This window comes from Cryptosporidium ubiquitum (genome assembly GCF_001865345.1).
Source record: "Cryptosporidium ubiquitum isolate 39726 chromosome Unknown contig_6, whole genome shotgun sequence".
Classification (NCBI taxonomy): Eukaryota; Apicomplexa; class Conoidasida; order Eucoccidiorida; family Cryptosporidiidae; genus Cryptosporidium; species Cryptosporidium ubiquitum.
This window is the reverse complement of record NW_021639807.1, coordinates 688-27739: the sequence shown is the minus strand read 5'-3', so window position 1 is coordinate 27739 and position 27052 is coordinate 688. Positions and strand designations below refer to the sequence as shown.

The 27052-nt window shown below is 31.4% G+C and overlaps 2 protein-coding genes across 2 annotated transcripts; one reads left to right on the top strand and one right to left on the bottom strand.

Moving 5' to 3' along the window:
• Positions 1–430: 430 nt before the first annotated feature.
• Positions 431–20116, top strand: cubi_03171 (ubiquitin ligase; the record flags this gene model as incomplete). The annotated part of the gene is made up of 2 exons (XM_029020184.1): positions 431–12817; positions 12866–20116. The coding sequence occupies 2 exons, from the start codon at positions 431–433 to the stop codon at positions 20114–20116; spliced, it is 19638 nt and encodes a 6545-aa protein (XP_028876191.1).
• Positions 20117–20218: 102 nt separating this feature from the next.
• On the bottom strand, positions 20219–26743 carry cubi_03170 (uncharacterized protein; the record flags this gene model as incomplete). The annotated part of the gene is made up of 1 exon (XM_029020183.1): positions 20219–26743. The coding sequence occupies one exon, from the start codon at positions 26741–26743 to the stop codon at positions 20219–20221; it is 6525 nt and encodes a 2174-aa protein (XP_028876190.1).
• Between the last annotated feature and the right edge of the window lie 309 nt (positions 26744–27052).

The window sequence follows — 27052 nt, the reverse complement described above, 5'->3', positions numbered from 1 at the left end:
GTTTACACATGCAATAAATATTTAGATTGGGTGAGGGGGAGGAAAGCAGGAAAAGTCGAGACTAAAAAGCTAAATTGACTGAAAAATAAAGAGAAATTTAAAAATAGCTGCAAGGAATTAAAAAAAGGAAATTTCCAGGTAAAGGAGAAAGTGAATAATAAGATAGGTAAAATATAAACTAAGTAAATTACAAAAAAGAAATTTAGCCAGTTAGTAATTATATGTACAATTTTTGAATTGAATTAAAAGGAAAATTAAGTGGCACAAATTTCACACGTAATAATATTGTTTGCATTGAAAGAGTGTGGGGAAATTGCATGCAAAGTTAGGAATCTTGTATTGCATGCAAAACCATAATAAATTAAGATAAATAATATACAGTATTATAAGCTAAAGCTATAGACTGTTCAGGTTTAAAGAATTTTTGAAGATGAATATGCAAAAGAATGATCTTGATAAGATAGTTAGGGAAAGATGTGTGCATCCAATGGAAATATTTTTAGAATTGAGGAAATTGGATGTTTCTCCTTCAGAAGTAGCAGAGAAGTACATATTAGTAGGTTTAGACCAGCTTTATGGTTTAGATTCCAAGGAAGTAAGAACTGAGTATGTAAGTAAAATGATTTTTAATTCTATTCGGAGAACCAAAAAGTTAAGTGATATGATTTATGTAGAAACTAAGAATGGAGGAAGAAATGTGAGTTATGAAGATTGTAAAATGATTATGGATGAGAATAAGATGTTAAAAATGGACCCTCTTGGAAGTATTTCTGAGGACTATGGAGAATGGCTTAAAGAGAGTCTATCTAGGCATTTTGGAAGAATGGTAGAATGTGATAAAGAGGTCATTAAGAGTTTGGCAGAACAGATGAACCAGTTTTTGAGTATAAGTAGAGCAATTAGTGTTGAAGATGCAGGAAGCATGAAGAGAATTAGTGACGTTTTACTAGAGGATAACGTAATAGTGAGATCAGAGAATAAAGGATTGTATGAGATGGGAAAGCTGAGTAATGCTGAAGTAATTAATTTTCCAGCCACATTGTTGAAATTAAGAGAATCTGTCCTAAATTTATCCCAGGTTGTGGGATTAAATAGTACTAAAGGAAAAGAGATGAGCATCCTTCATGAAGGTTCAAGGTATATGAGCAGAAGACTGATGATGAATAAAGAACAAGAGGAGGAGATTTATTTTGGGAAGAACTTGAAAGAAGTTTCTATTGAAAGAAGTTACAGCCTACTTTTTAAAGAAGATTCTGGATCAGAGTTGAGATCTATGGTACAGAATCTAAGCGAATTTTTAAGAAGTGGAACTGAATTTAACTTGTATGGACGAAGAATGAGAATGATTCAGTCATCGAAACTAGAGAACGTATTTTCAAGTACATTGAAGTTCATTTCGCGTGAATACTTTAATATTGAGCAAACAAACTTGATCATGAATTTGTGTCTAAGAATAATAATTAAGTTAAGTAATATGTCATTTCTATTGGAAATCTTGCAAGAACTTACAGAACTTAAAGATCTAATAGGAGACCAGTTTGTTTTAGAAATTGATTCTTTAGTTTGGAATAAACTCCAATTTATATTGTTGGCATCCAGTTTTGATCTTCTGGTACACGATGAACAGAATGATAGTCATGAAAATCTCAGAAAAATTTCAAACTCCTGGCGAGATAAGGAAGAAATCTTGGGATTACCCTTTTCAAGACATTTAGTATTTGAAAAGATTCCACTTTTTGGTTGCAACATTATCCAGTTTCATCTAATTTCAGATTCTAGAGTTTTCAACGAAGCTATTCAAGAAGATCTTGTTAGGTCTCGAATTGAAATTTCACTGGAAATGCCCAATATAGAGGAAATTGGTCATTTAAGGTCTCCTAAACAAAGTAAAGGTATTCCAAGTCTAAGAAAGTTTGACACATCTATTAAAGGAGGAAAGGAAACAAGACCTTTGGGAACCTTGCTTATGTTGGAGTTCTGTGATAACAGGATAAATATCTACGAATCCAAACAGATTAATGGTTTTTGTCTTGCAGGAAATAATGCCTCTATTTCATGTAGCTCAGGAAATACAGGGACCGGAAGTTCCATGGAATGGAAATCCACTAAGCAGTTGGAGAAATCCTTTGTAGGAGATTATTTGGTGGAACTTGTGACTTATATTGAGACTCAAGGAACTAAGACAATTCAGAACTGTTTTTCTATCTTAGTAAATGGAGAAATAATCCATACTCTTCGATTCTCCAAAGAAATTATCAACAATTTAAAAGTTCAGGTTACTATGATAGATGAGGTTTTTCTTGAAATTCAAAACTGTGAGAATTTAACCAAAAAACTTGTCAAAGATATCTTATTGAAGAATGGGATTATAGATGATTTTATTACAGAGACTCAAATATCAGACCAAGAATACAACAAGTCCATAACTGAAAAAAATCATGAGAATCATATCGGAGTTCGTATTTCAATTGGAAGTTTGTTAATATTTCTATCCAGTTTATGGAGAGGCAGAATTATTAAGGACCCTAGGGCTATCTTTGAGCTCCACTCAAACCATTATTATAATCTAGGGGAGGACATTATGGGTAATGATGACATGTCAAAACTCCTTAGAATTTTAAATCAAGAACTTAATTTCATTACAAAGTATTGTACAGATAAGAAAAATGAACAAGAGTTTCAAATATCTGAGATTGAATCTGATATTCAATTGGTTTTGAATCTCATATTCATTCTTAAGAACTTTGTATCTGGGGATAATTCAATGGTTCAACATATCCAAACATCAGAAAATACAGATAATTCTTTTAGTGGGGTTAACTTCAATTATAGTAAGATTTCACCAAACTTAAAGAATTGTTTCCATCTTATATCTAAATTAATGAACTTAAGTCTGCACCCTAATTTAGAGGGATTTCAATGGCTATGTAGAATTACTGCTATAAATACTTTAACCCAAATGAGTTTTGAAGTTATAAAGACTATTTTCCATTGTATTTCTTTGGAAAATCTCTTGGGATTTATTAGAGGCATCATGAATTCTAATAGGAATGAAGTAAATGAGATTATTGATTTAATTAGGCACTTGGATGAGGCAAACATCTTTGTTCTTATTGTAACCAGATTATTAAAAAGTAAACAAGATTGTAATTTGGAAACCAGTGAGGTATTTGACTACGATTCAAGTTTTTTTATTATACTTAAAGAGTTATTGAAAAAGAATACTGATTTCTCTTCTAATAAAGACTTTCAAGCTGAAATCTTCAACAAAAGCTTAGAAATAGAAGATCAACTTTCAAAAGATAACATTTTAACCCAAAACTTGGCAGATTGGCTTAAAATTCAAATTGAAACAGAGAGAAGAAATTGTTCTACATTAGACTGGATGTATAAGTATTATGATAGTTTTAAGAATAAGAGTAGTAAACAATTCATGAGTCTCCGTAATCCAGTTTATCGCAATAACTGTGACAATAGAATTGTACTTAACATACTGATTAATATTTTTATTACTAATGGGATGAAGATTTCTCAAGCTAATATTGTGGAATTAATTTCTAATAGGTTTGAAAAGGAACTAATTTTTGTTAGATCCAAAAACCAAGGCCATCCAAAGAAAAGAGATGGACATTATGTACAGAGGGGTAAAGAAACTTTGGAAAATCTTGAGGATCCTGATAAACCTTGTCTTTTCGATCAATCTAAAAAATCGGTACCTACAACAACAACATGTGAGAATTATGAAAATAAAGCGAAAGCAAGAAGGAGACTCAGTAGTTCAATGAATGTAAGAAATACTGAGATTGGAACTTCTCAAGATCAATTCTGTACAGAAGAGAGGGTAGATCATAATGTTCATCATGAAGATGAAACAAGAGATGATCTTCTAGAACCTTTGAGAAATCTTAAATCATCCAAGGATTACTTGAAGAATGATAAGAACATTATATTCTGGAGAGAAGTGATTTTTCAAATAGTGGATCTCTTGGTAAAGCATTCTCAGGAGTGGTTTGAAGCTAATTACTACTATTACCATAAATATAGTAAAGATAATAAGGTGGATAATTTAAAGCATCCAGTCTGTAGTTCTGATTTATCTTCCAAAAATACTATTAGAAATGTAATGTATAATGTTTACAAAGACAAGAGTGGAATTTATACATCTTCAGAGATCATTTGGTTTGGGCATCTACTTAGATATGGAATAACTGAGGTATTAGGAAATGTTATATCATACAACTTATGTTGTTCGGATCTATTAATGAACAGCTTAAAGAGATCTGAAGAAAGCATTGAAAACTTTCAATATCTTCATCCAGCGGTAATAGGAAGAATAAAGAAGCAGTTATTATACCTCCTTAATGAGAATTTGGTCAATTTAAACATACGAATTATAAGAGAAATGGTCAACTTTAATGAGAAATTCTCAGATTTCTCCAGAGATTTGTTTGATCATGATCTTTTGATTTTAGGAGGAATTTTGAATCAAGAGTCTATACATTCTGTGGCTGAATCTCATATACAGTTTAATTGGTTGTTATCTCAGTTATTTGTTTGGGCAAGTATTGATATTTCCGTGATATTAAGAGACTATTTAATCAATTCTATTAAAGAGAAGAGCTTAATTCAGTTATCAACTAGTATACATCCTATTATCTTGAGAAATGTGATAGAGAATTTACTAGAATATAAAAGTTTCGATCATTTTAGTTTGAAACTATCAAGCTTAATGAATCCAAAATCTGAATGGATTGATAATCTATTAACTGTCTTATCAGATCAGGACACTGATAATAAACCAAACCAAACAAATGAGTCTATTGATGGGAATTTGATTATGAAAATCATTAATTCTGATTCGGAAAGTATCAAGTCACTAGGAAATTATTGGAAGATTTTTCATCCAAAATACAAAAACCTCCAATTAGCCGTTTATTCTGTAATAATGCATCTCTTTGGAGTCGATGATATCTCTACACTCGACAATAACAAAATTGCAGTTTTAGAGATGTCATTAAACATTTCAAAAAAGTGTTGTTCACAGCTTTTGTCTAATTTGCAGGTACAAAGCAGTTCAAATGGACAAGAGAATATGGATTCTCAACAACAAGCCAAAATCAAGGAGAAGTTCATAGAAAGTACAATTACAAGATGCAAATGGATTATTGAGAATGTTCCATTTAACCTCTGCAATAGGTACAGAAATCCTATAATTACTCAGAAAGAAGATGGTGATCATTTTGATGTCTTTTGGAATAATGAACAAGAAACACTAAGTTTTGGTAGTCCTAACTCAGATAATAGAACAATAATAGAAGGAAAGAAGAAGAATAGAAGAGCTACTGATACTAATATTATCTTCAACAGTAATAGCCATCATATAGGCATGCTTAAGCAGCTCTTAAGTATTAGAAGAAGATCCTCTCAGCAGAGTATTGAAAATCCTATCATTACCTCAATGGGGTCTTTTGGAGTCACAACTTCACCTTCTATTTCTTTATCCTCAAGACTTAATAGAAATAACTCAGACCCTTCTGTTTTTTCAAATTCAACAAACTCTCCAAATTGGAGAGTAGATAACTCGTCAATTCCTATTAATATTGAGGATCACGGACATAAACCTGGTCTTGAAGAGAATATAAGCGGTGATGAAATGGATTCAAGCCAAATTTTAGATCTTTATATTAATTTTATTATGAACGGGCCTACACAAATTCAGGATATGAATAAAGTTGTTAAGAGTCAGATATTCTACTCCTTCCTTAAGTTAATGACTCTTGAACAGATCTACAAAATTACATCATACCATAAATGCTTTAAAATATCTCTTCAATCATTTTTGAGATACGAAGGTTGGCTATATATTCGTCTTGCTCAGTTAGTGATGATCTATGAATTTAAATTCAGATCTTTACTAGAGCTTTGTTTTGAAAAGAGGAGTAAAAAAAGTTTATCTTCATCATCATCTTTGGATAGTTTATCACAGATCCTTTCTGTAGTAGAAACAGAAAGAAAGCCTTTTTCTGGTGAAACTTTTAGATATATAGGGAAAATTGTAAATAATATCCAAGAGTGGATTACTCAAATCTTTAACAATAAGATTCTACAAAAAAAACAATTCCATCAAAACATAACGGAAAACGATGAGTTCTGGTTTGACTCCTCACTCAGACTGGTAATACTATACTTTATGATTGTTTCAAGAAAAAATAATGATGAGATCTCAATACTTAAAAATATCAGTTCTTGTATATTCCCTTTTATTCAGGAACAAGAAATAGATCAGGAGATCTTAAAACCTCAAATACGAGAATCAAGTTCATTTGACAATCAAATCACACTTGGAGATTCTATAACTGGACTTATTATTGCTGAAATGAAGTGCCAAGACGAAAAGAGCTTAATTCAAGTATTTCAGGAACAAGGATACCATATAGAACAAATTCTTCAAGAACCTAATGGAGATCAAAATGATACTCGTATCATCTTATTCGTTCAAAGACTTTCAAGTTTACCAGTTTATTCCATTCCAATATTTGTTAATAAAGAAAAGTTTAGTTCTTTTTATCAAATAAGCTATAACTCTAATTCCAATCTATTAATCTTTAAGCCTGAAGATGATGATAACTGTGATCCAATTTCTGAAAATGATCAAATGTTCTTTTACTATCAGTTCCAAATAAAGGTCATGGACAACTCTGAAAGTTCAATTCTTTCAAATCAAACTAATGCGATGAACTCTAAAGATGAATTTAAGTTTGAATCCCTGGTACCCTTACACACTTGCAATAGGTATCTGAACAAGGATCATGAACAAAATCAGGGATATTTTAGTCTAAATCACACAGTTAATGATTTAGATAGTGTAAAAGGATGTGGATGTACCATTGTTGGCCTTTACAGTAAGAAGATTAGAATAGACCAAATAACTTTTACTATTTCTGGAGGATATGGAGGATTTATGTCCAAAAGTAATAGTAACATTGGAAATCGTTTTATTTCAAATCTTAGAGAAGATTCTAAACTCAAGGAAGAAGAATCTGATCTTTATTTGAAAAGATCTGAATTTAACCAGTCATTAAATTCCTCCCACATGACATCTTATTTATCATTTTCATCATCCTCCTCATCATCTTCTTCAATTATTCTATTGAACAGCTTAAACAGAATAAATAGCATAATTCTCAACAATAGCTACATTACAAGATTAAAAAAGAGAGGGTGGATATTGTTTAAAACATACCTTCTAACTACTTTAATATCAGGAGGAAATGACAAAGCTATTAAAGAAAGAATGATATCCTATACTTTTAGTATCCTCACAGCAATCTCAAAAAAGATACAAGAAACTCAAACAATAGAAGATTCAGTCAAAGCTGGAGAAGGAGTTAACAGAAATGAAGAGGTTATTGAGGAGCTGGAACTTTATGTTGAAGATATTCTGAACATTCTTATTTACTCAATACAGTTAACATGTTACTCAACAAGGCTCAAAAAAGACGAGACAGAAAATTTGCAAGAAACAGGAAACCAGAACTTGAGTAATAATCAGAATTCAGGTGATTTAGGAGATATTTCATATTCAATCCTGATAAAGTTTTTAAAGTTACATAATGGTGAGAAACATATTCTGAAAGATCTATGGACAAGAAATTCAAAAATTGAAGGGAAAATCTCTGCTTTATTGACTGAATGTATTAGACAATGTACATTGAAGGATTTAACTTCAGACTCTAACCGAGAAGGAAATTCTTTTAAAAATGCAAAAAAAGATAATGGAACTGGTTCTGATATACTAGATTTCCAAAAAACTCAAGAATGGATACTTCAATTAAATGAAGTTACCCAGAACAATAAAGAAGCTACCAATAATATTTGTAATTTCTCAGTTACCCTACCAGATCTACACTTATTCCCTAGATCTTTCCTCAAATGCATTTCTTGTGAGCTTATTAATTATAATACAGAAATTCAAGATGTTGATTCTAAATCAAAAGATACTCCTACAAATCAAAACTCTAACTCTGAATCTGGATCTGGATCTGGATCTAGAAATACAGGACCAGGAACTACAGCAAATGGAGGAGATATACACCCAATAGGAACTAATAGTGGAGGGAATGAAATTCCTTCCGCATTCAGAAACCATCCCTACTCTTCCACCTTCATTGGAGCACTTCCAAATGAGAATTTTAATGTGAACATTGATGGAAGGGTTGTTCACTGTAGCTTGGCATCTATGGGAGGTGGTATCGTAATTTGTAGAGCTCCTTTAACTTTCAGAGGTCTTCAATCTACAGGATTGTCCATGCCCCCTAATATCCTTTCATTTAGAGTTCTTGGAACTGGAAGATTTGGAATAACTGTGGCTCCTTCAAATGTATTGACAATGCCTTTGGAAGAGGTATTTCAACGAAATGATGTTGTAGGTTTTCGACCACAACCTCCCTCTTCTTCTTCTTCAGAAATACCCAATTCTAATCTTTACCAATTACCAGAGAATATGTTTGCATTGGAAATACCATATGAAGAAGGAACCGTAATTGACATAAGATACGGAGTAAGCACCAATTCTTCTGGATTTATTTTAAGATCTGAGATCTTTATTGGAGGGGAAAGTATTGGAAGTGTCTTGGAAGTTCAGTTTAATGAATTAGCTCAGATTTCTGAGGATACTCGTCTTTCTGTCATTTTTGTAATCTTAGATCCACTCACCATACTTTATGAAGGACTTCCTTTTTCTACCAGATATAGAAGAAGAAGCAGTACTTGGTTTGAATCCATACAAAGTGGAAGAATAGTAACTCAAGAGCAAATTCAGCAATTAACCGCAGGATTACCCTCCTCTTCAGCCTCTCCTTCTGTACAAAATCTAGCTCTAAAAGACTTGGACTTTAATAATAAAAACCAATTACTTAATGTCAGCTTTTTGATTTACATTCAGAATATCAAACTTTTTCAGGAAATTTTGGTTTCTAGTCATGGATTACTCTCAAGTCTAAAAGATAATCTGGTCAAATCTATACAAAAAAGTATCTTGTCAATCAGTTTGGATTATGAAAAAAACCTTGAAAAATTCTTTTTAGTAAAGATTTTAGATGATGATAAATCAAATTCTTTGGAATTATCTATTATTAATCAGGAATTAAATACTGAGACATCACAATTACTTGATTCTCTTATTGAGAAGACTTTACTTTTGTGTTCCATATGTACCATCTTTGGAATTGATTTGAATCCTTTAGAAGAGCAAGATGAAGTAGATACTCTACCTTTAAAACACCAAGAGAACTTAAATTACAAAGATAATTCAAAAAACCATGTTGAACGAGAACTTTTATTAAGAAGAAGATGCTCTAACATTACCTATGGGGACCTCCCTTGGCTAAGCAGCAGCATAGATAGTGGAGTTCTGTGTTATTCATCTCTTTTTGGTCTTAAGCTTTCACATTTAGAACTAATATTGGAAGGATTTTATCAACTTTTCAATATAAGATTTATTCATCAACTTTACTTTTTATTGGGAACAGAAAATCTTAAAATTAATATATCTGAAGATCTAGAAAACAAAGGAGATATTTTGGAGCTCCAAAAACATCTTTTGGATTCACTTTCTGTATTGATTTCAAGATCTTCACTTGTGGTTTCCCTTATTTCTAGAGTTGTATTGGAATTTTGTCATGGAAATGATGGTCCAAAACTTTCAGAAAAAATGAAAAACATACTTTTTGGATTCTTTTCTCTAATGAGTAATTTCTCTTTTTATTCTTGTGGAGAAACAAATAAAGAAATAATATCTAAACAAAAAACTAAGGAATACAATCTTTTTGATATATTTTCAGTAGAAGAAAAAGAATTTCAAAATGAAACTCAAGATAGGTTTAAACCTATTGAAACACAGGATCAAAAAAGTTTATATGATATTATTACAAGTACAGGTATCGAATGTGAACAGAATTCAAAATTTGATCAAATTCAAGATCATAATCAATTTGAATGTTCTAATGCATTATATGATTTACCAGAAATAAAAATGAAAACTATTCTACTTACTCAAGATTGTAATACACTTTGGAAATGGATCTTGAGACAAAGCTTTATAGTAGGTGATAATCATCCAAATCTTTATCCAAGAATTAAATCCATTAGACATTTAGATAATTCTATTTATGGAAAGCTTAGCATGAACCAGAGAATCTTTAATCTAGAAGGTTCTAACCCAATTACTGCAAAGAAACTTGTATTAAAGTCTAATGGTACTATAGCAACTTGGTCCATTAAGATCTCAGCTATTGACACTTTATGTAATATATGTGGAATTATACCAGATCATATTAATAATTTACTTTTCCAAGATTTGAAAAATCAAAAGGTTATTTCTCAAAGATTCTATCAAATTATTCGTATTATGAGAATATGTACTTATTTCATCATTAGAGGAAGAGAAGATTTTGTATTCCCAGCAGCTCATCAAAATATGGATGATAATAATCATCTTTCTCCTTCTCCTGATTACTGGCTTATGTTTAAGAGATCCATGTATAATGATATTCACAATAGCTCAGAAATCTCAATTAAAGATTCTACAAAGAAAATTCTTAACAGAATTGATAGTGAAAGTACATTAACTGATAAACTATATTCTTGGCAAAGACTTATATATATCACAGCTTGTTATTTAGATATGGATCTAGAAACTGATCAAATTTCAGATCATATTATCGACTCCTTAGTTATAGAAAAGAACCAAATAAGAGAAATTATTACCAATTTTTTAAAGACTGAGGTTATATTCCATCTTATTGGATCTTTAATTCAAATCTTCTCAATACGAATCAAAGAAACAAGTAATGGTCAGTCCTCTGGAAATAATTCAAAACAACTCAAATATTCTTCTCTTTCCCCTTCTGTATATGTTGCTCATTGGTTAATGGATCAGTTTATCAGACATCCACTATGTCCGAGCTTTATCAGATCTTCTATTGTAAATAGATTAACATGGAACTTTCTTTTTTCTCTATTAACTAATGGACTCTATATCCCAACAAAACTAGCAATTGATTCTTGTAGAATGACTTATTGGATTACTAATCATAAAAAAGATCAAAATGATCATCATCAAACTAGAGAAATTATTAATCAAACTCAAGGTATACTTGATTCAATATGTTATTGTGTATCATGTATTTTGTCTTTATATGAAAACAAAGTTAATTATGATGGGGAAAATCCTCTAGTTAATGTTAATAATCTTCCAGTATTCAGGGAACTAATTCTAGGCAAAATACCTATTACTCAACTTGGATGGGATTACTTTACTTCTGCTGAAGATTATAAACCAATCAACAGACAAAAAATTAACACTACATTGGTTTGTCATTTTATGGCATGTTCAGCAAGATGTATTTTGGAGTCTTCTGATCAATATACTTTATTACCTCTTCCTCATATTCTATCATTCTTTAATAGATATTTAAGCTTTATTTCTATTTCAAATCATTTAATGTTAAGTACCAGTGACACTGTAATACTTTCAAGTAACGAAATAAACAAGATGAGATCTTTATCAGGAAGAAGATTATATAGAAATGAAATTTATGATGAAATATTTAATGATGATATTAAACCTAATACTCTTTTCCCATGGAAATATATACAAAATACCTTAAACTATATTAACCCTAAAAGCATGTTATTAAATCTTGGAGAAAATCCTATTTGTCAGGAATATCATTCAGTTTTAAGAATTAATTATGGAAATTCTTTAGAGAATGACTTGATAGAAAAGAATAAAAGAAGAAATCAGGGTAATAATGGGTATATTAGTCAGAATCAAAGTCTAGTAAATTTACAGTTAAATAAATTACATAAAAGAAATTCAGGATTTATTGGATTTAAGATTAAACCTGTAAAACTAGAGTTTGATTACAAAAGAAATGGTAAAGTACCAAGAATTTTGTATAGTATTAATAATAATGGTATAAATGGATTAATTTATGAATATGGAGGATATGAAATTGGCCAAAAAGAGATTCAGTTTAAAGAGGTAGTAAAACATTCTTATGAAAATGGAGAGATTCAATTTGAAGAGAGATTTAATATTAAAAAAAGTAAATTTAGAGTGATTATTAATTCTGGACAGAAAAGTACATCTCATTGTTTTAGATCTGATAGTTTACTTTATGTAAATGGTTTACATTCCAGTAGTGTAAAGACTTTTTTTCATATTAACAATATATCAGAGTCCAATATTGGAAGTAACTCTATTCATCCAATTAAACTTATTTTATTTGGAGGAATAGTTTTTGAGAGACATTTAAGTGAGAAAGAAATTTCATCATTTTATACTAATTGGATTCAAAGTGAGTTATTCCAAAAGCTTAAACCAAAAAAAAGAGATACAAATATTAAGAATGAACTTCTAAGCCAAAGAAATGGATATCTTGGTAGTATATTGTATTCTTATTATGATGATAAATGCTTAAAATTTGGAGGAGATGATATTTCTCAAAGTTTAACGAGAATCAGAGCTACTTCAGATTTTTCTATACAAACCAGAGTTAAACAGAAATTCTTAGAGATTACTATGGTGTTCCAAAATCGTCTTTTGATTTTGGAAGTAAATGGTATCCCAGTTGCTATTACTGGTTTGCCACCTGAAGCTAGATTTATGCTTCCAATTATTTACTTGGAGAGTAATAAAAGCATTTCTTCAAATTCTACTCCAGTATCATTATCACCAAATCCTTCTTTTTCTGTCCCAAATTCTGAATCAAATGACTTGGAAATCCGACCAAAAAGTTTAATATACTGTGATGTTCAGATAAGTAGTTGTTTTTCAGATATATTCATCCCTTATACTCAGATTATTTCAATAATAGATTATCTTCCAGTAATATCTGAAAATTCAAAGTCTAAAGATAATGTTCAATTTGAGAATGATTCAGTGAAATGGATTCCAACAGAGTTCAAGCATAGGTTTGAAATTCAAGATCAAAAAACTGGTAACAATGATTTAATAGAAGCTGGAAATCCTAGTAACAGATTTACAATGCTAAAGATTCAATCTTCTTTAAGAAAAGGAGGTAATTCAAGCCAAATTTTAAATGAAGGTTCAACCCCAAGATTAGAATTGAAATCTAAAAAGAGAAGTCTGTCTGTTCTGGGACACATGCACCCAAATATTCCAAGTGGAATTAGTTTCTGTAGTAGTATTAATACCAGTAGAGATCTATATTCTTCAAGCTTATTTAAAAATTGGAAGAATTGGCTGTTACCAGAAAACTCAGTTTGGAGTATTAATAGATTTGAAGATGAGATTCTAACACAAAATAATGATGATGAATGCTATTTGAATGATAATGAAGAAATTAGTATCAAATCACGTCTATTTAAGTCTCTAGATCCATGTAAATCATTTAGTATTACTTTTAAAATTCAGAAACAAAATGATTTATCAGAAAGTTCTGTATCTAGGGATAATTCATCTCATGTATTTGGTGTTGGTATAGATTGGTTGGATGGTATGTATAGATTTATATGGGTGAATGATGGAAGGTTCATAATTCCTTCTTTACCTCCTTTACCATTTGAAATTAGTAAACTTTATAAAGAGTATAAAATACCAACTAATCACGAGATTATTATCCAAAACTTGGGTTCTAATGAATTTTCAGATCCAAGATCTAATAAGGTATCGATACCAAAATATGGATTATATGACAAAATTACTATAGAATTTCAACCAAGTATACCAGCTTTAATATTCTTTAAGAATGATCAATATAGTTTTTCATTTAATTTCACAGAGTTTTATATGAGAATGAATGGGAATTTATCTTTAAGTTTAGAGAATGTCCCATATAATCCATGCAATACTTTAAATGAATATGATGAAATTAAGAGAAAAATGGATCATCCTGAGAATTTATCTGAGAAAATGATTTGGATTATTCGAACTCTTTTTGTGATGACTATTTTACAGAATGATGTACTTGTAATGAGTCATTTGATTTCTAAATATGCAAATTGTTTAATAGATTTGGAGAAGAGAGAGTTTCTATTTAAAATTTTAATAACTGAAGATCTTTATAATAATATATTAAACTGTATTCCAAAATGTATTTCAAGCTCAAAACTTACAATCAGAAGCCTTCTAAATAATATTTATGATTATTTAATGTTTCCAGATCCCAGAGAATTCTTTTCTATACAAGAACAATCGTTGAATTGGAACTTATTGGATACTTTCTTTTCAGTTAGTTCACAAGATGAAACAGATTCTTTAGGATTTAGTTCTTCAATTTCATCTTTGAAAACTTTTTCAGAAAAAAGAAGTCAGAAAGTTGTTAAACATGAGACACCATTTTGGTTAGCTTGTTGGATAGGAAATGAGCATATTATTCAGTATCTTCTTAGATTTGTTCATGTTGATAACAGAGCTTTAAATCTTATGGATAAAGATGATCAATTTTCCCTTTATATTGGTTGTTTTGGGATGCCAATTGGAAATGGAGAAAGGGTTGATTCAGGAACTGCTATTACTCCTAATACTACTATTATTCCTAATAACTCTTCTTATTATTCTGTTTCTCACTCTAATTCCCTTAAGGTTAAATATTTAATTCAAACAGAAAACAGAAGTCTGTATTTACAGAAAGAAAGAGTAGAATCAGTATCAGGAGAGAAGAAAGAAGACTCTCTTTTCCAGACAGGATTGATGGCATCTATAATAAGTGGAAATGCAAGGATAGCATATATACTAATGGTTATTTATGATTCTGATGTTAATATTCAAGACAGACAAGGAAATACAAGTTATCACTTTGCTGTAGCCTTTGGTCATTTGGATATTATTCAACTTCTTTCTTATAAAGGAGTAAATCCTTATATTATGAATAGCCATGATCAATTTGCTGGTTCTCTTTACAGAATAAACCTCAAAAAATTCTTGGAAAAAGATAGAAATCAAAAAGTAACAGGTCAATCTGACCAAAATACAGATCAAGGTTCAGTTGAACAGAATAATTCTACATCTGGTTCTGCATCAGGAACAAGAAATAATGTAAATGATTGGGTAATGAGTCCATCTCCTCCAAATATCTCTTTTCATAGTGAAAAAGAGGATATTGCAGAGTTTACTCAGCAATACGAAAAGTTATATTGTTTTTCAGTCTTCAATGGTCAAAAAATTGAGGCAGAAAAGGAGGCACATAAATCATCTATTAACATGGATATCCAAAATAAATCTAACTTACTTCCTCCTTATCAGTATCCTTGGCCAGGACTATTTTCTGATTGCCAAATTGTAGCTATGATTGATCCTGAATCTTCTAGTTCAAGAGATCAGTCAGAGATTTATATCTCCATAGAATCTCTTGAAGTTGGGGGAGTTCTCCAAAAAAAACCTCTCATGGATGATTCTGAAAGTAAAGATCTTGAAAAAATGCAAAATGATACCAAAAATAAGACAAAAAAACATCAAGATCATTTGAATAAGATATATGACAAGAAAAGAATCAATATACACATAATTCAGTATCTTTTTTACAGGTGGATTAGATCAATCAAATGTTATTCTGGATCAGGTTCTGTTTCTGGAGGTATATCAACAAATAGCATAGTAAATGTCTCCATTAATAGAAAACCTGAGACAGGTAGACCAACTGATGATTTTGTGTATAATGTAAATAGTATTAATTATTATTATCATAATAATACTAATACTAATACTATACCACCTTCACAAAGTGGATCTCCAAGTAATCATTTTGGACATGATCAATCTGGAGTAACTCAATTCTCAATCTCCCCATCTCCAGTTTCTTCTATTAATAATTCATCTTCAAACCCTCCACCAATAGTAGTAGGGGTTACTTCTGGGATTAATACTGGATATAATAGAATTAACAATCATAGAGGAAGCTTAACTACTATTTCTGGTGATGTACAAAACTCAGGTCCAGAATTACAAATTCCAAATCGTTTTGGTAATCTAAGATCTCCAGGAAGAGCAGTTAACTTTAATACATCTTTGGGAGAATCATTTGGAACAATGATTATTGCTCCTAATAAGATTGTGATAACCCAAGAAGTAATGGAAGAGATATATAATGGACTTTCTCAAGTAAGAAATATTAAAGAATTGTTAGACATTATCCATGTAATTTACAAGTATATAGCTCAAGTTTTGACTGTAAAATGTTCAATGGGAGGAGGAGGAAGAGTAGGAGGAGGAGGAGGAGGAGGAGGAGAAGGATTCCATAATATGGGAAATATCGAAATTAACTTTCCAAAAAATGCAGGAATTAGTAGTTCTGAATCGAGAGAAAATCTTGAAAATGAACAAAATTCTTTGAAAGCAGAAAAAATAGATGAGAAACAATTTCAAGAACAAATGGTTAAAATTTGTTGGGAGTTATTAGAGATGGAGGAGGCAATTGATAGAAATTATGGATACTATCCCTATTGGAATATGGAACATGAAAGATTTATTTGGATTCATAACATAAGAAAACTTCTTTCTCTAGTTAATAATGATTATGAGAATAATCTAGACTATATATCATGTAACTCTTGGATTGAATGGATACCTAATTTGGATCTTTTTGATAAGAGTCTATATAACAAATATAAAAAGTCTTTATTAAATGATAAAAACATAAATCAAGAAAAATTGGATCAAATTGGTAATCAAATTTTTGATTTCCAGTTCTTAGCAAGACCAATAATTTCATTAGATATGAAAATCTTATCTAAGATGCACCAAAACTGTCAAACTGTTATAGATCAAAAATTAATTCAGCTTTTGAATATAGAATTGGGAGAACAACAAATATATAGAGTAATTTTATTTGAACTTTTGAGACAAATTAATTTTATTGATAAGCCTGAGTTTGAAGCTAATATTGATAAAAATCTAATCAAAGAAGATGAATTTAGAAATAAATCTATGGCTTTACTTGGAATTAAAACATTAGATATCTCAAAAATGATACCTAAACATGACTCTAATATATGGAGTAGAACCAAAATTTCACATTCAGATTCTTTGGATATGATTCGATTTGTCTCAAATGCAATAAAAAATTTATTTGCTCTAATATTATTAAAATATTGTTTTACCAAAGATGATGAAATTAAATTAATTGGAAATCTTAAATCTGAAAATTCGATACCTGTTGATCTATTTGATCTTGAGACAGATGAAAATCAAGATTCAAAATATGATGATTTTAATTATTTGGACTTTGAGAAAGATGAATTTAGAAGTAATAATTATGAAAACTCTGAACCTAATTTAATTGATATAAATAACTTATACTATAGTGAAGAAGAATTTCCTTTTAAAGTAATAGAAATTCTTTTGACAAATATTCTTCCTATATATACAACATCAATGGATGTATTTACAAAGATCCAGTTAAGCAACAATGCAAATGGAGCAAAGAATCAAATCAAGTTAAGATTACAGTCTTTGTTTTGGTATGTGGATATAATGAAACAATTCTTATCTGGAAGAATTTTACTTCTTAATAAGTTTAATGATATCTCTAAATTTACAATTCCAATGATTTCTGGAGTATTTAATTCACCAACCTTAAAATATGAGCAGGAAGATTTTCTAAGAATATCTTCGCCATTTTACTTCTCTAATAATTACTTTGGAGATCTTTTCTGGAAATTAACAAGGGAGAATTTTGAGAATTCTCAAAATATTGATGATAAAGTCATTTTTAAAACCTTTAATACTTATTATTTCCAAAAAGGTGGAAGATTAAAAAATAAGATCTTGAGACAAGAAATGATGACAAAAATTCCATTATTATTATTACAATCAAGTAAATTACTTGGGAGTTGGGGATCATATTACAATATTTATTCATCACCAAGATATTTAATTCATGTAGGTCCTTATGATATTCCCATCCCAATAAGTTCCTATTTACTTCTAAAACCTTACTATAAACTTAATTTAGTTAATTCTCTTTGGAATGACATCCTAAAGAGGTTAATAGATTCAAAAAAAAGAGATGGAAATGGGAATTCTACAGCTAATAATGGATTAACTGTTCATTTGAATAGAAATCTAGCAGTTACAGGAGGAAATCCTTTAAAATATTCTCTTCTTTCACAATCTACAAGACAAATATTGCATATGCTTCCAGAAAAGCTAAGAATTACTGAAAGACCATTTCTTATTGTATTTAGAGGAGAGGGAAGTACTGATTTTGGTGGACCATTTCAAGAGTTTCTTTCATGGATTTCAAATGAAATAATGAGTAAAAATAATGAGAATATAAATAAGAGTGCCAAAAATAATGATGGGTACCTGAATGAAGTTATGGGTTTGGCTCCAAATCACCATATGTCCAATGAAAACAAATATTATGGATTATTTACTCCTTGTGCAAATGCTCTTCACTCTATTGGTCATAACCAAGATACTGTTTCTATAAATTCTATGTATTCTAATTATAAGACTACAAATTCCTTATATATATGTGAGGAGTTTCTACTTTTTGGAACCAGAAAAGAGAAAGGAGTGAGTGATACTCAGTCAGAATCTTTGCTTACTAAGTTCAAAAGAGAATATTATAGTAAAAAAAGTTTGGCAACTGGATCATATTTTGGTACAGGAGGAGAAATTCAAAGTTATGAATCCAAGATACAAGAATGTGAATCAGGGAATCCAGGGACTGAGTACCAAATTTTTAAAGCAATTGTTAATAAGGTTCCTTCTTTAAGATGTAACCATAAATACTCAGAAAACTCTAAGATACTTATATATACTATAGAAAGTAAAATCCAATCTTTCTTTAGGAGGGATCAAGAAAATGAAAATGAACATGAAAATGAAAATGATGATGAAGTTGAGAATACAAAAGAAGAAGTCTCAGTTGATTCTGAACAAGAAGAGAGGGAAGAAACAATTCAACTTAGGAGAACTGAAAGTAGATATACATTAGAGAATATATCTTTATCCTCTTCACCATCAGCCTCTTCACCTTCAAATTCTTCACCAGTATCGATAAGATCTGTTCCAGAAGAGATCAACAATACTGAGTCTGTAAATAACACAAATCCTACTCCAATAACTACTCAACAGGAAGCTCCACAACCAAATGTAGTGGAAGGAGACTTGGGAATAATACACAAGCTGGAGCCATGGGAGTGGCCAAAAGAAAAAGAAACCAGCGAGATTATTGCAGAAATGTATGAATGTTTGGGAAGACTAATGGGAATTTGTGTTACAACCAAAAGTGCAATGAACATCAATCTTAATCCTTTAATCTGGAAGAAATTTTCTGGACTTCCTCTCTCTATGAAAGATTTGGTGGATGCAGATTGTATAGCTTATGAGATGCTTAATTCTCTAAAGTCTATAGAAAGCGAAAATTTGAGTAACAAACAAAGAATGGAAAAAAAAGAAGTTACTGGTTGTTATGATAAGTCACAAGAAACAGGAGCAGGAGTTACAAGTATTCCAGAGATTGAAGGTCTAACATTCCAAATAGAAAACATGAATGGAAGTATTACATCTCTGTTGAATTTAGAAGGAGAAATGGAATCAAGTGTAGGAGTTACTCTTGAAAATCTTCATTTGTTTATACAATTAGCAGAGAGGTGCAGAATTTTGGATGATACTAATATAATGACAAATATCTTAAAAGGATTCGGTACTATTATACCATTAGGAAGGATGAGAATGTTATTTAATTATCAAAAAATTGAATATTTAATATGTGGAGAATCAAAAATAGATTTGGTAATACTTAAAAATCATACGGTTTCCCCACATCCAGAACTTAAAGAACAACTATTTCAGGTACTTGAAACTTTTAATAATGAACAACTTCAAAAGCTCCTTAGATTTGTCTCAGGCAGGAGCAGACTTCCTCAAATTAATAATAGCTCTAGCGATTGGAAATTCTCTATAAACTATGATAACCCCGATACTATACAAGATAATAGGCTTCCTATTGCAACAACTTGTGGATTCAGATTATCTTTACCAAAATATTCAAGCATAGAAATCTTGAGATCAAGATTACTTTATGCAATTAATAATTGTGTTGCAATCGATTTGGATGCATACGTTACTCATGATAATTAGATCTTAAAGAAATTTTTGAGCGGGAAATGAATATATATAATAATTAATATATATAATCTGCATGCATGCATAAATAGAAAAGTAAAATGCTAGCTTTCCTAACTAGTGATATAAATTTCTACTAATAAAGTTCTTAATCTTTTTCTGTCCAGAATTTGAATTCTTTATAATCTTAGATACGATTTGAGGAGGACCTTTGGAAAGCTGTTTTGAAATATTGGAGTAATCAAAACCTCCAGTAAAACTTGCCGTGTTAAGGAATGAACCTCTACTCCTACTGGATTCACCTCTCTCTGGTTCTTTGCTCCTTTCTAAATTACTATTATTCTTCATCCTTACTTCATTAGATACAGCCCAGGCATTTTCTGAATTTAGATCTTGATTTGATAGGTATCGGGTACTTTCATTAGTAACTTTAGTTTTTGTTTTAAGTTTGGTTTTTGAATTTGAAGAGTTTTGACTGGAATTCCTCTCTTTTTGTGGGATTAGACTATTTTCCTCGGAGCTTAAGTTTGAGAGTAAGGTTAGATCTTTAAAGATCTTGTGTTGTATTATTTTCTTATTTGGAAGGAGCTGGGTAATAAAGTAGAGGATTATATCGGAAATCATAAGTGTTTGCTTTGATTCTTTGTTTTTAGAAGAAGAGCGGATTTCGCTTACATTTGAACTCCTCCTTAACTCATCCAAAATTTCAAAATCATATTCAAAAAGTGGAGTGATCTCGTCAGTATATGATTGTAAACCTATCTTACATAAGGATAATTCAAATATGTGAGAAAGCCAGAGGAGTTCCAAAGATCTCATATATTCTTTGTTAAATTCAGCTTCAATTTGGTTTTGTGTTGAAAGACCTTTAGAAAGTAGAGAAAATAATTTATCGCTTTCAAAGTTGTGGTCATTTTTTCCTAAATTCCCCTCTTCATCCCGGTTCTCAAACCTGCCCTGGTTGGGGCACTGAGACAGAAAATCCCTGAAACATGAGGTTAGTCCTGGAATCAAACTCTCTAAGGTGAGAACCGCTTCCTCTTCATATGATGAAGTGTAAGAATAGCTTCCTTTATTAGCGTTAATATTAACATTATTTTTGTTAGTATCACGATTTTGGATTTCATTTAACAATCCGGTACTGTAGATTCTTAGGTAGAATTCTAAACCAAAAGTACATGATATTGTTTTGATGCAATACATCCTGAAAATATAAATTACCAAAGAGTCTATACTTTGAATGCATTCTCCTATGAGATTCAGGAATAAATCTCTGTGACGATCTAGAACTTTAGGGTCTGAGAACACGGAGTTAGAGCCTTGGGAAAATAAAAGACGGTTTAACTCAGTCATGGTTTCTGAGGCCAATAACTTATTCTCATCATTGTCCATTGCCCCATAACTCCTAAGGAATTCCAAAATATTCTTCATTTTCAATAAAACCTCATCAGGAAGTTTGTAAAATTGTTTCTCTTGAAGACTTTCTCGCCAGTCATCCACATGATGCGAGATGGAGCCAGAGACAGGATCTGAATTGCCTGTGAAACCAGCAGATATTGAGGTTCTACCTTCTGGCCTAGAAACTCCTTTTTGTCTGTTTTTTCTATTATTTAAGGGGATTGAAGACTCAATATTCCCCAGATTCTCATTTTGGGTCCGGTACCTCTGATCAAGATCATCGTGATCTTCATCTTGGTTAGGAGAAAAACCGTCTCCAAAGAAAAGATTGAAAAACTTGGAGCAAGTCTCAAAAATTATATTCTTAAAGAAGAATAAGTTGTGGATTGAAACTAAATATTTTAGATCATATGTATCAACATAATTAATGTAGCTAGCACTGTTACCACTACTGTTATAATTGCCATTCATATTAATACCGGTATCTCCATAAATGTTACTTTTAAGGGCCATATTTGAATAATGCTCCCCTCTAATACTCCCATCCCTTAAACCTTTCTTAATCCCTACCATCCTTTCCATCCTAGTCCCACTTCCAATCACAGTTCCTTCTTCTAAGCCATCCCTCTCCTCATTTTCAGCCCTTAAACAAAGGTTCAATAAGCTGAAAAATATGGTCCCTCTTTCAAATTTCTCCGCTATCAAAGCCTCAGATATCCCTCCACCTTCTGTCAGTTTACCTTTGCTCCTGTTCAAACTTCCATTACCTGACCTATTTCCAGATCCAATCCCCAAAATATCTCCATTCCCACTAATCACACTACTTCCAATTCCAGAAGAAAATAACATATTGTTATTGTTGGTACACGTGGTGTTATTAATACCGGTATTATCAATACCGGTATTCGAATTTCCAGAATTGCATGTACTAGAGGAAGAAGAGAAAGAGAGAATTTGCCGAGCCAAATTAGGAATTTTGTGGGTTATTAATAGGTTCATGAGTTCCTGGATTACAGAGCCCCCTAGAGAACTCCCATTCATCCCAACTCCATTTTTAGACAATACTGATAGGATTTCCAAGTTATATTGAAGGTAGGAGTCAATTAACTCATATTTTTTACAATTAAGTTCTCTTTTTACCGTGTTTACAATAAAAGTTGTAAGATCTCTATAAAACTTCATAATTGGAGATAAAGAAAGAGTTAATGATTGTTCATCCTCTAGAGGAAAAATTAGCCACTCCACCAAAGATTCAACCCCAGTATTAACAATTGTTCCAATATCAATCATTATAGAGGATGTGTAAATATCAGGAGTATTAATCCCTTCAGTCCAAGCATTAAAACCTAGATCTTTGCTATTTTGATAAACTTTGTAGACAAGGTACTCAATATTATTAATCCTATTTTGGATTAACAATATAAACTGAGGAGAAAACAAGTTAAACAAAGTTACCTGCTGAAGATGATCATTCATATACCGTCTTCTCATCATTTCTTGCAATTTTAATTCAATCTGAGAATTTGAATCATTATCACCATTAACTTGGTTGTAAATCATCTGAGCATCTATAATCCTACTCTGGATCTTAATAGAATCCAAGTTAAACTCTAGCCAGTTTCTTAAGATTACCATGTATTTATCTATTGCAATAATACTAGAGACTAGATCTTCAAATTGTGACTTCGAGATCATTAAAAGATCCCAATACTCTGAGTTCATCAGTTCCTGCATATAATATGGTACATAAACTTCCAATAATCTCACAGTGATTAATACATAGTCTCTAACTAAACTTATACTTCCTCCCCCAGCAGTTAGACTAGCTCCCTCATACATAACTCTGCTCCAACACGTAATAGTTTCCCAAATATATACATTTTCCAAAAATTGGAATGAATGGATAAAAGTCTCTAAACATCCCTGAATCTCCTGACGAGCTAACCTTTCCATTCTTTCTTTCTCCTCACTTTCCTTGAGATCTTTAGACTTTAATCTGAGTTTCAGCTCCACATAATGGGTTGCTGGGAGTCTTAACATTTGTATTGGAATCTCAAACAGCTCTCTAATTCTCAGTTCATTAGATCTTAAAATACAATAATTGCAGTACCGAGTCCAAAGTCTTCTATCTGGGCCAATCTGGCCCATATTTGCTCTTCTAGCTACTAAGGAAGAGTTTTCATCTTCCTCTAATACCAAGTATGTACTTATCTTACTCACAATCTGTAAAAGTTTCCTCAAAATTCCTGGAGCTCCCAATTTAAAGAAACTTTGACAAAGACAGAGAATTCTTGACCTAAAAGAAAGGGTACTTAATCTTCTCACCAATATTTCCCCATAAACCCTTTCTGATCTTGAACTAGTTGTTAAGGAGATTCCAAAAACCTTCCAGAGCTGTTCACTCAAACCATCCTCCCTATTATTCTTATTCTTTGCTCCTTTAGAACCATCCCCAAAGGATATCATCCAGTCTGGATTCCTCCAAAGTTGGTCAGATTGTCTCAAAATAGGTTGTGAAATGGTAGAATTTGCATTTGAATTAACATTTACCTTTCTCCCTTTGATATTATTTAGAAATGAGGTGATCTTATAGAATCTATTTAAATGAGTAAAGTCTTCATCAAATTCATCTTCCTTGTTTTCATTTGAAGATTTCTCCACGGAAGTCCCTTTAGCCTCTTTACTGTTCGTAATCTTCCTCAAAAGTTCTCTACTATTGCTGTGGAACCTGGACCTGATGTTAGATCCAGTCTGTTTTGGAGCCTCCTTGGAGACTACCTCAGAACTTCCAGTAGCAGATTTTTGGCCAATGGGCTTAGAAATTGAAAAGTAAGCATTAGTCAAGGATTGAGAAGAGCTAGTAAGCTCCTCTTCCAAACTTGATACAGTTTGATGCTTTAAAAAGCTAAGAAGATCCTTTAGGACAAGGTCCAACACTGAAAAGAAGAGTTCCTGTATACTTGAATTGTCAAACTCTTTGACTCTTGGCCCTGAGGTTTCTTCTACTCTCAATGGAGATTCATGGTTAGTGTCTAGAGATGGGCCAGAAATAGGCCTTAAGCTTCTAATAGAAAGAAAGTTCTCATAACATATCCACATGCTAGATGCTAAATACAGAGAATAAGTATCCAGACTTGTGGGTATTACATTAGTCTTGGTAATAGTTACTTTACCCATGTATTCAAGATCCTCATCCACAAAGATTCCATTCTCTAGCATATAACCTATAAATACTACACATCTAGAAATGAATGGAGAGTACTGGTGGAGACCTATAGAATCTAAACCTGTTCCTTTAATCCCATTATTAAGATCCACAGGATTCACGTTTACAAGCATTAAAGTTTTAATCAATACATGTAATACTTGGGGCTCGAACATCCAATAAGAATTCAATTTTGGCAAAGCTAAAAGTTTTTCTTCTATTGAATCCCTAACAAACTCATTGCTGTATATTAATTGCCTTCTGTTAATATGCCCTGGGTACTTTTTAGATTCAATTTGGGAAGAATTAGAACCCAAAATTACATGATTAGTATTGTTACCATTATAAATATGATTATTCAGAGTGTAAACGTGGCCATCCTGTTTGCTTTGGCTTGATATAGATGTTAAAGTCTTCTCTGTAGTCCCTGCTTCCACACAGTAAGATGATAGATTGATGTGAAATGTAGGAGATACAGATTTTAATGAACTTTTTGAAATGTCTCTTCTAACAGCTAAGTCCAATCTCTCCATTGCTGACATGAGTTTGAGTAGTCTGTTAAGGAGATCACGGCCATTGATCTGGTTTTCAATGTTTTTAAGATAACTCAGATCCCCCCAAAACCCCAAATCCAACAAATTCCTAAGCTTGTCAAGAATAGAAATGGATTCTAAAACAAACTCCAAAAGGTATTGGGGATTTTTCCCAAGAGATTTTTGAATTCCTTCAGATAGGAACTCCTTGTGAATACCTAACCCAATACTTCGATCACTATAAGACCAGGATTTGTTTCTTAAATCCAACATATCTCTTAGATCAATTTCACCAGGAAGATATTGAAGCCACCCAGGAGGAATAAATAATACTAACCTTTGAAGTTTAAAAGCCAAATTTGAGTAGATAATGTGAATTTGTCTGTGAACCCAGGATTTGAATTCTGGTTCATCTTTGATAGCTTTTGAGTTAGATAGTTCAGGAACAATTCTTGGAGCTCCTCCTGGTTTAATTCTTAATTTTCCATGGTCCCAGGTTGAACACCTAGAAGTTAGTAAGTCAGATTTGGACCAGCTTTCTAAAAGTAATAGAACTCTATATCTTGTTTCTAGAGGATGAATGTCTTCAGAACTAAAGAAACCCATACCACCAGAATCAAATCTGCTTAACAATTTGTTAATCAAATAGTCAGTAGAAGAATCTATATCGAATCTGATTCTGGCCATCTCAGAAAACATAATTAATGATTTATTAATAGACATTAAGTTGTCACAGTCTTTTGTTAACTTGGAATGTAGACTTTGTAGCTTCTCGTAAGTCATTCCCTGTTCTGTACAAAGTTTAGAAAAATTGTAATTTTCACTCTTTTCTTCTAATACATTAGAAAATTTACCTTGTATCCCAGATGTAATTCTTCGATTTGCACCAAAGCTACCCTTATGTTGTTCTTCTAAACGATCCATCTTAAGCTTGTTTTCTTCTAACCTGGTAATTTCTAGTCTCAACTCCCCAATATTACGTCTTATAAAGTCAATACACAATAGTACTACCTCGTATCCAGCAAGATGCCACTGCCTCTCATCCATTTCAAAAGGAATATTCTTAGATTTTTCATTTATCCTCCTCCCCTCAATTCTTTTTGTTTTACTTTTTCCTGCATTGATTCCCCACTTAGGTGAAAATTGGTTACATATGAGTTGAGATTCAGAGTTTGAAATATCTAAATTTGACAGAGATTCTGATTTATATGGAAGTGAGAATGGGTACTCCAAGGATAATTCACTTTTTTGAAGCAGATCAAACATATTTCGCCAATCTACCTCATTTTGAACTTCTTCTGAAAACCTTAATCCGGATGAAACCAGCTGAGCAAGATAATTCTCTTTCTCTTCTTGTAAAGTTTTCCATAGCCTTTCTGGAGGTTCTGAACGATTCCAAGCTTTATAGCAACTCTCTTTTGCCTCTAAAAATGAACCCAGTTTCTCCCCATATACTTCCTTCAACGATAATGATCTATCATCCTTGCCTGAAACTCCAACCAGCATAGCAACTTAAAAATGATAAATAACTAATTTCTTCTCATTAAACAACTTAAAGATAGACAAAATCTTTCTTTATAGACAATTACTTCTTTATTAAAGTTCTAGCTAATAAATTTTGTTTACCTTTTTTAATTTATACCTTTAATTATTATTATTATTTTTTGAATACTTTTTATACTAATCTATATAATTATACTTACTAATTTTTTCCCGCCATGCACCCCACATGTAAATTATAGTTTAATTTTACTAAATCAGCATATAAAAGAGAAAATTTGATGAAAAGTTGATGAACTCTCAATTTTGGTAAAT